Genomic DNA, 15508 nt, shown 5'->3' with positions numbered 1-15508 from the left:
GCTTTAACCCAAAGGCAGAGGCTTTAACCCACTGAGCCACCCAGGCACCCCATGAACAAGATTTTTAAAAACGCAAACCACTTTATTTTGAACTAACTTTAGAGTTTTCTCAAAGTTGCAGAAAGTCTACAGAGTTCCCCTGTATGTACCCTTTTCGGACTTCCCCTAATCTTCACATCTGACACAATCGTGGTGCAATTGTTAAAACTGGGAAATTAACACTATTACACAATTACTAACTGACTCAGACCGTATCCATATAATTACTCCAGTTTTCTCACTAATGTCGCTTTCCTGTCTTGCTCTGGTGTTGAATTTACTTGGCATTTCTCCTTCGTCTTCCGAAATGGGAGAGCCTCGCCATTTTTCTCATCTGCTCTCTTACCAGCTAGCTTACTGCTGGTGAGGGAAGTGTCCCTGTGTCCACTGGGCAGTAATTTTTTTCCTTTTGTAGTCATAACAGTGTTTCAGGAATACCTTGAAACGATACCTTTTTAAAAACTTTGCTCAAGGGGTGCTCAAGGGGCGCCTGCGTGGCTCAGTGGGTTAAGCCGCTGCCTTCGGCTCAGGTCATGATCTCAGGGTCCTGGGATCGGGTCCCGCATCGGGCTCTCTGCTCAGCAGGGAGCCTGCTTCCCTATCTCTCTCTCTCTCTCTCTGGCTGCCTCTCCATCTACTTGTGATTTCTCTCTGTCAAATTAATAAATAAAAGCTTAAAAAAAAAAACTTTGCTCAATTAAGTAAATCTTATGTGGAAGTTGGTGGGCACATATTTAAGTCACTTTAACTTAGGAATCATGAAATGCCAGGCAGAACTTGAACAAACAGGAATCAATGTATAGGATCATGGCACCCTTTAAAGAATTGACTATCCTTTTGCTGACTTTTTCTTTACAAATGGAAGGTCTTTGATTAGTCGCCGCTGCCTGCGCAGGTGCTAACTAGATGTTACAAAGGCAAGCTTCAGTCAGTATCGATTCATACTGGGACTGTGTTAAGGCTTTCCCAGGGCTGAGCTGGAGCGCTTGCCTGCTTGTAATGGGGCAACTTCCTGTCCGAGGAAACATGATTCACTCAGTAAGAGGGATAAAACCGCCCTATTCAGAAGATGCTCCCTCTTCAGAAGATGCTCCCTCCACAGCAGGCACTTCCCCAAACCCCAGAGCCAGATGAGATTCTGAGATGATTGCTTCAGTGAGGAAGGAAATAACAGGGCTTGCATTTCGCTTTGGACTAGGAATGCTGCTGCGTGGGTCCTGAGCCCCTTCGTGAAAGGCCGTGGGGCTGAGGTGGGCCCAGGAGCTGCGTCTCTTGAGATGATGATTAAAGGCCCTCATTTAAGTTAGGCTCAGATTTAGATTTACTTAAATTTATTTATGGCCTTAAGCCACACCAGGTTTTCAACCAAGTTACTAGAAGCACTTTTTACCAAGTTTGAGTTTCTGTCCTTGTAAAGCTGAACTCTTCCCTGAACCAAATTAATAAAATGGAATTTCTTATTAAGAATAAATTATTAAGTTAAATGGAAGCACTGGGCTGGGAAGCAATTGATGCAATTTGTTTTCAAAGCCTTAAAAGTGCTGCAGTGTGCATAGATCACAAGGACTGGCTTAAGTGCCAAAGGGGGCATTAATTTTCTTTCGTAGAGGATTCCAGGTTCACAGGATATCAGAAGTGCTGACTTGGCAGTGCAGTCCCATTTGTAACATGTTAGATCAGGAAACAGATTGATTTGTACATTGATGTAGTGGATCCACGCCCCGTGTGTGCTTCAGAAAATGGAGGCACATTGAATAAGAGCGTTTTCAGAGGAACAAAACCGATCTGCCATAGTCTAGGTAAGGTTGGCATCTGTTTGATCGGTTGGTTCCTAGACATGGTCCACAGAGGCTTTTTATATTTCAGATGATACCTTCCTGAGAGTCTCTTATGACCACAAGGATTAATCTTTCTGAACTCAAAAGTGAATCACGGCCGCGTATTAGCTGTCTGGAGTGATGCCAGTTACTCTCCTTTCTTGATGGTAACCGACGTGAGGGGCTGCTGCCTCTTCGCTGCCTCTTCCTGTTGCTTTAACCTCTGGCAGTTTCGACTGACCATCTCAGCACAAAGATCAAATGCACTCATCACTGATGTATTGACCTTCGTGGTTGACCCATAAACTGAACATTTATACAGTTGGAACTCTTGCGGTCTTTTAGCCAGCAGCCATAATGAGTAACATGTGGAACATAATCTTTGGTGCTGGTAAGTGGCTGCCGGCACACTTTGGACCGCGCCACGTCTGTGGCTTGGGTGAGCTCACGTAACTAATCGACGCTGTTTCTTAGAGTCTAAACATGATTTCATGTTTAGAATTTAAGAGGTTAGCCCTCCCTCCTCCAGGTTGTTCTGCCACACCCGAAATCCCATTTGTGTAATAGCTGCTTTTAATGTTAAAATATACAAGGCCAGGGGCTCCTGACTGGCTCAATCAGTGGAGTGTGCGACTCTTGATCTCAGGGTTGTAGGTTCGAGCCTCATGCTGGGGGTAGAGATTACTTAAAATCTTAAAGGGATGCCTGGGTGGCTCAGGCATTTCAGTATCAGACTTTTGATTTCAACTCAGGTCATGACCTCAGGGTCATGAGATCGAGCCCTGTGTTAGCCTCTGCTCCGAGTATGGAACCTGCTTAAGACTCTGTCCCTCTGCCCCTTTAAAAAAGTCTTTTTAAAAATAAGTAAAATATACAAAGCCATAGAGAGCCTTTAGGAATTCTTGTTCCACATCTTTTAGATTTAACTGTGATGGATTAATTATAGCAGATTTAGGAAACACTTTCCTTTTGGCCTATGCTTTGGCTTTTTTGCTTTTATTTTATCATCTCTCAGTTTTCTTTATTTCTGTCTGGGCTTTTGAAGTAGGAAGGAAAGAACTTAGGGAAACACTGGTTTCGGTTGATAAAAGTGTTCCTTGGGGTTTCCTTGCCTTTTTCTCGGTATTAACACATTTATGTATATCCATTTTCCTCCATATTGTAATCTAGCATTCTAGCCATAATCCTTCGATATGGCTCTCAAAAGCAGAACGGCCAATAGAAGAGGCATTTTGATACATGTTTTGAACTCAGGGTGAGAATTAAACATACCTGTCTTGTGTGTCTTTACCCCTCTTAATGATTGGTTTGAATTAATACACCATTAGAGTATTGCCTGTAAATAAATGTGTGTTCCTTTCCACAGGTATCCTTGAATGTTCTTTTTCTTTTTTCTAAAGATTTTAAGTAATCTCTACACCCAGCATGGGGTCTGAACTCACAGCCCTGAGATCAGGAGTTGCTTGACTCTGCTGGCTGTGTCAGCCAGGCGCCCCTCTTCTCTTTTTCTTATCAGCCTATAGCTTTATATGCAGTTATCTGGAATCCTTAGATCTGCCTTCTCTTTTAATAAATGATTAATCATCACAGTAGGACTACAGTCAATTCCAGTTGATAAAGTTGCTAATTGTTCTCTTCTTTGGATTTAATTGAGGTATTTTTTTCAACCCTGATTGATCTTGGCAATATTTTCAACCCAAATTAGCTTTCTCCCAGTTACCCAACAAGTGTCTGTGCTTTCTTCTCTTGTCCTGGTCGAAAGTTGGCTTATTTTAATAAGCTCCTACGCTAAATGTGTGGAGGCTGGCGAATTTTTCCTGGAGGAAAGATCATAATGTGTTTCAGAATCAGTTTCCTGATTGGAAGGACCATTAATGTCCATATCATCCATCAGCACAAATAAATGAGAGTTGCTTAGAAAGCGCATATTTTCCATATATTAAAAAGTCAAAGCTACCCTTTCTGTTAATTGAAAAACCATTTTATGTTAATTGCTCATTTTAAAAAGAGCAACACAGTAGACCATACAGTCTTTAACCCTATACACCAAGTTTTTAACATTTTATTTTCTTATGTTTTAAAGATTTCATTTATTAATTTGACAGAGACACCAGAGAGAGAGGGAACACAAGCAGGGGGAGCAGGGAGCCCAGTGTGGGCCTGGATCCCAGAACTCTGGGATCATGACCTGAGCAGAAGGCAGCTGCCTAACGACTGAGCCTCCCAGGTGCCCAGTTTTTAACATTTTAAAAAACTCTTTAATTTTTATTTTGAAAGAACATTTACATTAGGGGAGACTGCAAAACTCCATTGTGGATGTAGCCATCATTATTGACATAATTCTAGGTGCTGGGATGCCTGTTTTCTCTAGAACAGGAGACTTTGTTAGGACCCTTACCTGTTATAATGCCTGAATGTTATTTCTCACCTGTAATTTGTGATCTGTTAGTGGCTATGATTTTTTCACAAAGAAGAGGACACTAACCAAAGAAACATAATGGAATCATTGATTATTTTTATCTAATATAAGATAAAATTGTTCATGAAATCCCTTTTAGTGTCCTGCTTCCACGAATGATACCGTCCGTCACTGAGGGATGCAAGCCATGCCTGACATCTCCCCCCCCGCCCAATGAATCTGTTGCCAAGTCTTGCCCCTTGTGTTGTCTCTCCTCTCATATCTGTTTCTCTGCTGTACTGCCTTCAGTCCAAGGTACCATCTTCCCTCTCCCCCTGCTCTCCTGAGTCCGCAACTCCAGCTTCCTGAGCCATCCCCTGCATATGCTTGTTCCCCTTCAATCTCTTTGCCATCCTGCAACCAGGAAAAAGTATCGCAGCTGCATTTTGAAAATACTAATTTTGTGCTTAAAACCTCCCAGCACCTCAGTGATACAGTGATACACTGTTCCTTTTGTGGTCCACACACTGTGTAGGCTTGTCCCTGCGTGCCTCTCCGTCCTTCTACTTGCTGTCTGCCTCTGCTTTCTCTCCACATGGGACCCTCACAAGCACTGCTCTTCAGGAGGCTTCCCTGACCACCTCTGTACCCCACCCTAAGTTCAGTTGCCTTCCAGTCTGCGGCTTCAGCATTGGGTTCTTTTCCTTTGTAGGACATCTAGGAATGTGATCACACTTTTCTTATGTGTGAGTATGGACTCTTGGGCTAGACTGTAAGCCCCATGTGAGCAGAGACAACAACTTTTTGCTCACTCTTGTGACCTAGGCATTTAGCATGTTGCTTTGCAAATTGTTGGCAGCTGTTTAACAAAATTTTGAGTGAGTGAATTACTGGAACTTTAGCCATTCTGTACTTTTGTGGCTTCCTAATCACGGTTGGGTTATAGGCTCCCAAGTTAGAAGTATCCAGGTGGGGAGTGGGGGTTAGATTTTCCATTGACCTTTTGCTTTGATCGTTTAAGTCCAACAGTTGTTTTTTCTGGCCTAACTCCTAGGAAAATTATTTGTTTATGAAGATAAAAATAATAAATAATGAAATTTTAAAAGATCAGTTCTTGTCACACAAGCCATTGGATGACTGTGCCTTCGTGCCAGCTTTTTTGGAGTAAACATGGATATTTTTCCCCCCTTCGCTAGGCTCTTGCAGCCAATGCCGGAACAGGATTTGCTGTCGCGGAGCCTCAAATTGCAATGTTTTGTGGGAAGTTAAATATGCATGTGAATATTCAGACTGGAAAATGGGAACCGGACCCAACAGGCACTAAGAGCTGCTTTGGAACAAAAGAAGAAGTTCTTCAGTACTGTCAGGAGGTAAGAGTGTTTTCTAGAATGGGAAAATGGCTTTTTTCTTCTTTACCTTAGAAGACCAACTTGCTGATGACAGAGCCCAGGCCTTTTATTTCTAAATATATATGATGGGACAGACTTGTCTCATGTGCGCTGCGAGCTCTTGGTTCTTTTGGGAGGGAAAATAGTACAGAGACTGGGCGGGACTCATACAAGTAAAGCCTGGTTCTCTCTGCTTCCCACTGTGAGGCCAGACATGTCAGCATGTCATGTTTATGCTAGTAAACATGGTTTTCTACTTCCTGATAGAAAGTCACAGTATTGGAAATGATAATCTCAGATCCGACTCAACTTACCTTTTGGGTCAAACCTTGACCTCGGAAGGGATGTGGGATGTTTTAGATTCTTACCAAGATTAGCATGAAGGGCCTGAGTTAAAGTATTATTCTCTAATTTCATCAGCAGACATTTCCATGGACTTGCCTTTTAATAGGTTTTTCTTCTCCGCTATTTATGTGCATCCTACAAGTGGACTTGATACCTAATAGATTTATTTTGGGTCTAGAGCTTACTGCTTTTACAAAAATAAATAAAAGATTAAATCCTTATTTAAACCTTAAATAAAGATTCCTTTTTATTTTTTTTAGAGAACACATTAGAAGTGGTCAAAAATCAACCTGTCAAAAGGAAACTAATACTTACAGTATTCTTTTATTGGATGAGTTCAGTTAGAACCAGGAGTAGGAGAGTGGAAGTTGAGATTTATAGAGCTTAATGATGACATGACACCGGGCATCCTTACTTGCAAACGAATGTCCATTTATTATGGATCAAGTACATTTATTTTGCGTGTGTTTTCTTTTCTTTGCAGATGTATCCAGAGCTACAGATCACAAACGTGATGGAAGCAAATGAGCCTGTCAGTGTTGACAATTGGTGCCGGAGGGACAAAAAACAGTGCAAGACGCACATCGTGATCCCTTTCAAGTGTCTTGGTGAGTGTCGCTTAGATGCTCTTGGTTACAGGAACCTCCAGGACGGGGACGTTGCTCATTTTTACATTTAATGTTCTCTGGCCTCACAGTGAAATTTCTACATTAGTTAAGAAGCCAAGGGCTGCAGGAGTGTATTGTAGGCCTCCTTTTTTCATTATTTACTGCTTTCTAGGGTAGGTGGTTGATTTATCTTTGATGGTCATGACCTCTCCCATCGGTGGGCATCCTGTGTTTTAATGCTGGGCTTTTTGCACGATGTGAGTCAGGGTGTTGTCCTGGGAGCAGCCCAGCTTTTGCCTCACACTGATGTTTGAAATTCCTGTGTTCCAGTCGTAGTAGTGAGATGTACTGAGTAGCCCAAGGAATGGAGGCTTCTCTTCCTCTTACTTTGTCCTACACACATTTGGCAAGGTACTGAGAGCCTGTATTGCTGGCGAGGCCAGACTTGTGGGAGTTTTCAGGAGAAGTGACTCAGCTCCCCGTGCACACGATTAGGGAGGCCTGGGCTCTGCCCTGTGCTGCCTGCTGTTCTGAAGGGCCCATGACCGCTGTGGGGTTGTCTGACCCTGTGGTTGGTGTTAATAGAGCTAACTTGACTAAAACTGAGCAAGAAATTTTTATTCCCCAGAAACAGTAGTTTCCCACGCTTGCCTAGTTACTGCCTGCCTAGTCCTAACCATGCGTCACTGAGGCATCCATACGTACTCACATGTGTGTGTCATCTGGGTGATTCAGGAGCAGATATGGTCATAGAATCTTAAAAGGTCAAAGTAATTGATTTTTGATGATGCATGATAGGATTAATGTAGATACAGCATGAACGGGCATTCTAGGTAGTTCGTAGATGTATTTAATTTTAGCCATTAATTTAACTTGCTCTACTTCTTCCCTTCATTAAAGCCTTTCCTAAAATGGAATAAGTTGCTTTTCTCATTCTCACATGTATCAAAATAACAGGAAGAGTCCGCGCCTAAGTAACAGTGTTTAAAATTTGTAGCAGTTACTGTTTGAAAGTATTCAGTAGAGGGGGAAAGAGGGACAGTGCTGGCGCTTACTTACCACTGTTCACTTTAAAATGGAGGATCAAGGGGCGCCTGGGTGGCTCAGTGGGTTAAGCCGCTGCCTTTGGTTCAGGTCATGATCTCAGGGTCCTGGGATCGAGTCCCGCATCGGGCACTCTGCTCATCAGGGAGCCTGCTTCCTTCTCTCACTCTCTCTCTGCCTGCCTCTCTGCCTACTTGTGATCTCTGTCTGTCAAATAAATAAAATCTTTAAAAAAAAAAAATAAAATAAAATGGAAGATCATGTAGTCCGGAGTGTGAGAACTAGAAACCTTTTGTGTGGTGTGGTTTTAAGGATGTTCTCCCATTCCATTTGGCTCTCAGAACTCTCCGGGAATGAGGTTTCATTCATTCTCTATAAAATTCATGAACTAATTGAAACAGGAGTGTATTTTTGAGTTATTTGTAGACAAGAGATAGAGAGTACTTGAAGTCGTTTCTTCCTTTTGCATTGTTACCCCACCGCACCCCAGCGGGACTTGGTAGCTGGTTGCCCCTCCTGCATGCTTTTTGTCGTGGCTCCACTCCTCACTCAGAGCTTTGGTCTGGAGATCTGGGAGACCTCTCTCTCCCCACATCCAGTCAGTTTTGAAGCCTGATTCGTACCTCTTCAATACGGCTTCTCTGCCTGGTTTCCAGACTGTACACTTAGGCACCAAGGGCATTGGTGTAAACTCAGGGTGTGGGCATTGTGGGGTATTTTTGATTTTCAAGGGAGGCACCTCTCAGACATACGTTGAACTACTAGCTGGAGGTATTCACAGTTGCAGCATCCTATGGCTCCATTCCTTCAGTGACCTCCTGTCTTTCTGGACTGGTATCTTAGTGGTTCCTGAGTTGAAGAGCCAGGCTCACACTAACGTAACTGGAGTGGGAGGAGAAGGAAGCGTGCTGGGATTCAGGCAGTTGCAATGCTGAAGGAGTTTTGTGGTGCCCAGCAAGCACTAAGGACAGGAGGACTATTAAGTAGTTGGACCTAACTAGCTAGTTTTTGGATGTTCTTTTGGCCTGGAAGTGCTATGAAAACATTACCGAGACACGCAGGGTGCTGTGACTTGAAAGTTGGGAATGTCTGGCTTATATCCTTTTCCTCCCATCGGATTCCTGCCGGTTCGTCCTTTCTTGCCTGGATGGTGACAGTGGCCTCCTTGGGTGCTTCTCTGTTCTGTTGCTTCGTCTGTTGCCCTCTGACCTCAAATGAAGATTGAGTTGTTTTTCTTGTACCTAAAAGCCTTTAGTAGCTCTTCTTCCCCTATAAGATAGATTGGTTTAAGCTTCCTAGCTTAGTTAAAAACTCCATGATATGGCCTTTGCTTAGGCCTTCTAGGTTGTCTGCCACCCCTGCTCTGCATACCGCTCCTCGTCACTGTGGCATTCTCATTCACGCACCATCCAACTTTCATTGCTGGAATGCCTTTCCTCTGCTTCCTTTGCTTGGGAAGTTCTCCCTTCAAGGCTTATTACTTAAGGGGCTGCCTCCCTCATATTTATTTTATTTTTAAATATTTATTTATTTGAGAGAGAGACAGAGAGACACACATGCACACACATGAGCCAATACAGGGGTGGAGGGAGGACAGAGGAAGAGGGAGAATCTTAAGCAGATACTCCCCTGAGCACAGAACCCAACGGGGCGTTGGGGGTTGGGGGTTGACGCTTGATCTCATGATGCCATGATCGTGACTCGAGCAGAAATCAAGAGTCAGACACTCAGCTGACTGAGCCGCCCAGGTGAGGGGCTTCCTCCTTTAAAGAAAACTTTTCATCCTGGTTATATTTTCTGTCCAGATACACAGATTTCTGAAATTCTCCCATTGTTGCCATTGCATCTGTCACCCTGTACAGTGATGATCTGTTTCGGGATCTTTCTCCAACTTTGCTGTAAACACTGTGAAACTAGGGACCTACTTTCATCCTCTTTGTCCTCTAGTACAGTGACCGTGTTTAGAACAGAGGATACACTTTTTAATGATAATTAGAAGACAAGACTGCTTACCATAGCTGGTACACGACAGAAATCACATTTTAATACTTTATTTTCCAATATGCTGTATGTAGTTTGAATTTTTCAGTGTTAAGAACCAAACAGTGAGGGGCACCTGGGTGGCTCAGTGGGTTAAAGCCTCTGCCTTCGGCTTGGGTCGTGGTCCCAGGGTCCTGGGATCAAGCCCCGCATTGGGCTCTCTGCCCAGGGGAGAGCCTGCTTCCTCCTCTCTCTCTGCCTGCTTGTGATCTCTTTCTGTCAATAAATAAATAAATAAATACATCTTTAAAAAAAGAAAAAGGAAAAAAAGGGAATCAAACAGTGAAATGATATTGTTGTTAATTTAAATGTATAAAGGACAGTTTGACCATCAACTATTCAATACTTTCTTTGCATGTGGACACTGAGTATTGTATTGTATTGTATGGTCTTTGATGTTTAATTCAGACAATTCTTTGTGTTTATACCTGTACCCATTTAGACACCTTCTTAAATACATACAGTTGCCTGAGGCTAAGCTAGTAAGGGACCAGGTGACTGGAGTTCAAGGGAGGTAGCAGGACAGAAATACTGCCAATTCTTCTTTGTCATCATTTAAGAAGTAGATTTCCTTTATTTATTTTTTAAGATTTTATTTATTTATTAGAGAGCATGAGCAGTGGTGGGGGGAGAAGCAGACTCTCCACTGAGCAGGAATCCCAGGACCCTGGAATCATGACCCGAGTCGAAGGCAGTGGCTTAATGGACTGAGCCACCCAGGTGCCCCTTAAGAAGTAGATTTTAATGTCTTTCTCCTGTCCCCTCCCCATCTCCCCATAGAGCACCCAAGTAGAACTGAGCTTGATTCATAATTAACACCACTTCCTCTTTTCCATATTTTTAGAAAGCATTTCGGAGATAGTCTTTTAGAATTGCTTTTGCCTTTAAAATTAAGAATAATTTAGGTCGCCTGGTTGGCTCAGTGGGTTAAAGCCTCTGCCTTCAGCTCAGGTCATGATCCCAACCAGGGTCGAGGGATTGAGCCCCACATTGGGCTCTCTGCTCAGCGGGGAGCCTGCTTCCTCCTCTCTCTCTGCCTGCTTGTGATCTCTTTCTGTCAAATAAATAAATAAAATCTTAAAAAATAAAAAAGAATAATTTAAAAATAATCTCAAGTTTATGAAATGCTTAGAAAATTGTACAAAGAGTTCTGTATACTCTTTCCTCAGATTTTCCAACTATTACCATTTGACTGATACGGTAAAATTAACTGTATTTATTCCCCCAACACCCTCAACCCTTGCCCTCTGTTCCTGGGTTTTTGCATTTGAGTCATTTAAGTGATGTCTTTTTATTCCTTAGTACCTCAGTGTAGATTTTCTAGAAACAAGGACATTCTCCTATGTAACCATATCATCAAAATCAGGAAATTATCATTGATCTAAATCTAATCTACAGACCTTATTCAAGTTTCACCTTTTATCCAGTAATGTCAGGATCTAATTCAAGATCACACATTGCATTTAGTCTCTCTTTGTCTTTCATAACCTTGACATTTTTGAAGAGTACAAATTAAATTAGTTTGTGGAAATGCCTTGCAATTTGGGTTTGTCTTATGATTCTTTTATTTATTTTTTTAAAAAGTAGGCTCCATGCCTAACACGGGTTGAACTCATGACCCTGAGATCGAGAGTCAGACACTTAACTGACTGAGTCAGGCAGGCGCCTCTTACAATTCTTTTGATTTCTGTATTTTTGAGGAGACTACGCCAGATGCGTCATTCGTGCTGCATGATACTAGGAGTTACAGGTTGTCCTTGATAACTTAACACCTGGTTCAGATGTTGTCTACATTCACCGATTTCCTTATGAACTCATTGTCCAGATTTGACAAAACGATGATCCAGGCTGATCCTATGCTTTCCTGCTTCTACCCCTGGAGTGTGCCTTTTCTCCAGGATGCCCTGGTTTCTTTCAGTGGAGAATGGTATTTAGAAACCAGGTCTGGGCATTATGAGTACTAGGATATTGTTGCTTCTGGGCCCACTCAGCAGACAGAGTTAAGAAATACATGTATATATACATATACACGTACACATAAATCCATAGTTCTATAGCTACATGCGTATATTAGAAATATTAGCTCATATTGATGCCTCCAGTTCCGTTATCCTCAGTATATATATGTACTCAGCACCTCCTATAAATAATCAGTCTTTGCTTTTTTTGATAGAAAGAGAAGGAAAGGCAGGGAGGGGTGGAGGCAGAGGCAGAGGCAAAGGGAGAGAGAATCCTGGGGATCGGGCTCCATGCCCAGTGCAGAGCTTGATGCGGGGCTCGTTCTCACGACCCCGAGATCATGACCTAAGCTGAAATCAGGAGTTAGACGTTCAATAAGCTGAGCCACCCAGGCTCCCCAGTCAGTCTCTGCTTTAAAAAAAGACCAAGTTTGTTGAGCTGTAATTCACATTCTATATAACTCACCCATTTAAAAGTCTATAGTTTAATGATTTATAGTATATTCAGGGAGTTACACAACCATACAGAATTCTTTTAACATACGGGCTGTACTAAATATGGATCCAGTAGAAAGTAAGAGTTCTTTACATTTTATTCACCAGAAGAACCACAGTAATTCTTCCTGTGCATAGTAAGATGAATACCACTTGTTGGAACAAAGTGATGGTAGAAGTATGGTTAGCTTCGGCCCTGAGACCCCCTTGAAGATATTACTAGCTAATGGGGCACCTGGCTGGCTCAGTCACTAGAGCATGCAGCTCTTGATGTCGGGGTTGTGAGTTTGATCCCCATGTTAGGTGTAGAACTTCCTTTAAAAGATAACAGTAAAAAAGAGAATTACTGCCTGGCAGACCTCAAGTGTTCATGTAACTCAGCTCTACCCTCTTTTGATGCTTAAGGACCCATCAGTGTGACCTGTTTCAGTTCAGTCTCTTGCTTCTCAAAATGACCTTGTTAGGTTACTACTACTCATTGACTCCTGTTCGTCTCTAAAAATGTACATAAATGATAGATAGGTAGGTAGATAGATAAGATGATCCAAGTAGAGCGGAGTTTGTGATGTGTGAAGAAGCCAAACTGCTGGTATTGTGGGGGAAGGAGTTAGTCATCCCTGACATTTCTATGTAGGCTGGCTCCTGTACCAAAAGAAGAGAGCTTTGTGAGCCCGTGACTGTTTTTGTTTTGGGTTATTTATGGATTGAGATCTGGACAGAAAGTGTGACTGTGATGACTGCCAAAGCCAGTTCTCATTCTCAGAGGCTTTGGGGTGCTGCCTTTGGCAGCTGTACCTCGGGGTCTTACGGTCCGTCACAGGCATCTGTTAGCAGCTCGTTTTCTACCTTTGAATTCATGACAGCCCATCCACAGTTCACCCCGTCCCCACTGTGGGCGCTGGAGTGTTTCTGCTCATGAGAATTATCCTGGGTCTGTCTGTCTCTCTCTCTTTTAAAAGCTTTTATTTATTCGACAGAGAGAGAGACAGCGAGAGAGGGAACACAAGCAGGGGAGGTAGGAGAAGGAGACACAGGCTTCCCGCTGAGCAGGGAGCACGATGCGGGGCTTGATCCCAGGACCCTGGGATCATGACCTGAGCAGAAGGCAGATGCTTAACAGCTGAGCCACGCAGGCATCTCTTATCCTGGGTCTTTAACCTCAGAGCCCTGTTTACTTCTGAGACATCTGCTAGTCTAGGTGGCCACTGGACCTCACAGAAATTTGCATTCGATGGTCAGGTCATTTCTCTTGGCTCCATCTCATGACAGAGGGTGTCCCCCACCGCCTGTTTCGAGCTTCCCGGGCCGCATAACAGACATGGGTCTTCCTACCTGCAGCTGGAGAGTACTTTTGCAGTAGGTTTTTAAAAAAAAAATGTGAGTGTTGGTGTTGAGGGCTTTCCCAAGTGGGTACATGACCTTTGCTCTTTTTAAAAGGAATTTAAGCAACTCTGGAAAAGCTCTAAAACCTGATGGCTGTCATGGCCCTGCTTATGGGGGAGACGTTCTGAGAGAGAGACAGAATCACAGGATCATAAGGCGTGGGTGGAGGTTGGAGCTGGATCATGAGTGCAGCTTAAAGAAAATCTTAAGTTCATTAGGTTTTGTTAAATTGCCATTTTCATTGATCAGCTTCTTAAATAGTGAAAACAATACAACCTTCTGTGTCCAGTGATTTGGGAAATTGTGGCCATTGTTTATAATAGCCTGTCTGATTAAATTGAGGATTGTTTTAAACGGTAAAATTCTAAACTGAGTCCAAACCATTTTCAGTGTTCTTCTATAAAACAGAGTAATCCGATCTGCTCAAGTCTGGTTTTGTTTTTGTTTTCGTTTTTTGTTTTTTCTTAGACGCTTCTGATGAATGTAGCAAATGCCAAAAAGTACCAGGGAAGTGACAGAACTGATGTTGGGGTTGAAATGGGTTCGTCTTTAGTTTTCTTGTTTAAAAAGCTTATTTTCTGGGCACCTGGGTGGCTCAGTGGGTTAAAGCCTCTGCCTTCAGCTCAGGTCATGATCTCAGGGTCCTGGGATCGAGCCCCGCATCAGGCTCTCTGCTCTGCAGGGAGCCTGCTTCCTCCTCTCTCTGCCTGCCTCTCTGCCTGCTTGTGGTTTCTCTCTGTCAAATAAATAAATAAAATCTTTTTTAAAAAAATTAAAAAAAGATAAAAAGCTTATTTTCATTCATTCATTTTTTTTTTAAGATTTTATTTATTTATTTGAGAGAGAGTGAGAGAGAACATAATTGGAGGGGAAGGGCAGGGGGAGAAGCAGACTCGCTGCTGAGCAGTGAGCCTGATGCGGACTCAGTCCTGGCCCACCAGGATCGTGACTTGAGCCGAAAGCAGATGCTTAACTGACTGAGCCACCGACCCAGCCCCCAAAAGCTTATTTTCAATAGAAGAAGGTAGAGGAAGCAAAAATACTAATTTCTGGGCACCTGGGTGGCTCAATGGGTTAAGCCGCTGCCTTCGGCTCAGGTCATGATCTCAGGGTCCTGGGATGGAGTCCCACATCGGGCTCTCTGCTCGGCAGGGAGCCTGCTTCCCTCTCTCTCTCTCTCTGCCTGACTCTCTGCCTACTTTTAATCTCTGTCAAATGAATAAATAAAATCTTAAAAAAAAATACTAATTTCCATTTTTTGCACCATGATTAATAGTTTGGTGTGTATATAAGACTTTTCTTGGGGCTCCTGGGTGGCTCAGTGGGTTAGGCCTCTGCCTTTGCTCAGTTCCTGATCTCAGGGTCCTGGGAGGGAGCCCCACATCAGGAATCTCTGCTCAGCGGGGAGCCTGCTGCCTACTTGTGATCTCTTTCTCTTTCTGTCAATTAAATAAATAAGTCTTTTTTTCTTTTAAAGATTTTTTTCTTTTTGGACACACATGGAAATATGTGTGCTTTTAAATGCATTTTTTTCCCTTAAATGGGGTCATACTTCATGTGCTTTTTTGTTATTGCTTCTTTTTAAGGTTGACATTTGAACATCTATTATGTACTACTCTTGGGGAGTTATATATCTTTGAATAAAAGACAAATTTGACCTTAAGGAATTAACCAGGCTGAAGGAAGAATGGTAGAGATATGGGGTTTGTTTCCTGCTTTATTTGTTTAATGATTTTTATTTTTATTTATTTTTTTCTTTTTAAGTAGGTTCCATGCCCAGTGTGGAGCCCAACATAGGGCTTGAACTCACTACCCTGAGATAGAAACCTGAGCCGAGATCAAAGAGTCTGATTTTTTTTTTTAAGATTTTATTTATTTATTTGACAGAGAGAGATCACAAGTAGGCAGAGAGGCAGGCAAAGAGAGAGAGAGAGAGAGAGAGAGAGAGAAGCAGGCTCCCTGCTGAGCAGAGAGCCCGATGCGGGACTCAATC

The 15508-nt window shown here is 42.8% G+C and overlaps 1 protein-coding gene across 5 annotated transcripts in view; it reads left to right on the top strand.

The window, feature by feature from the left end:
- APLP2 (amyloid beta precursor like protein 2) overlaps nt 1–15508 on the top strand; it is an 84549-nt gene that overhangs the window by 39959 nt on the left and 29082 nt on the right. For all 5 annotated transcript variants that reach the window (XM_059413814.1, XM_059413804.1, XM_059413795.1 and 2 more), the window contains exons 2-3: nt 5451–5624; nt 6472–6595. In XM_059413814.1, the coding sequence (XP_059269797.1) occupies nt 5451–5624; nt 6472–6595 (298 nt within the window). The remainder of the gene's footprint in view (nt 1–5450; nt 5625–6471; nt 6596–15508) is intronic.

This window comes from Mustela nigripes, chromosome 1 (genome assembly GCF_022355385.1).
Source record: "Mustela nigripes isolate SB6536 chromosome 1, MUSNIG.SB6536, whole genome shotgun sequence".
Lineage (NCBI taxonomy): Eukaryota > Metazoa > Chordata > Mammalia > Carnivora > Mustelidae > Mustela > Mustela nigripes.
This window is presented reverse-complemented; position numbering and strand designations above follow the sequence as displayed.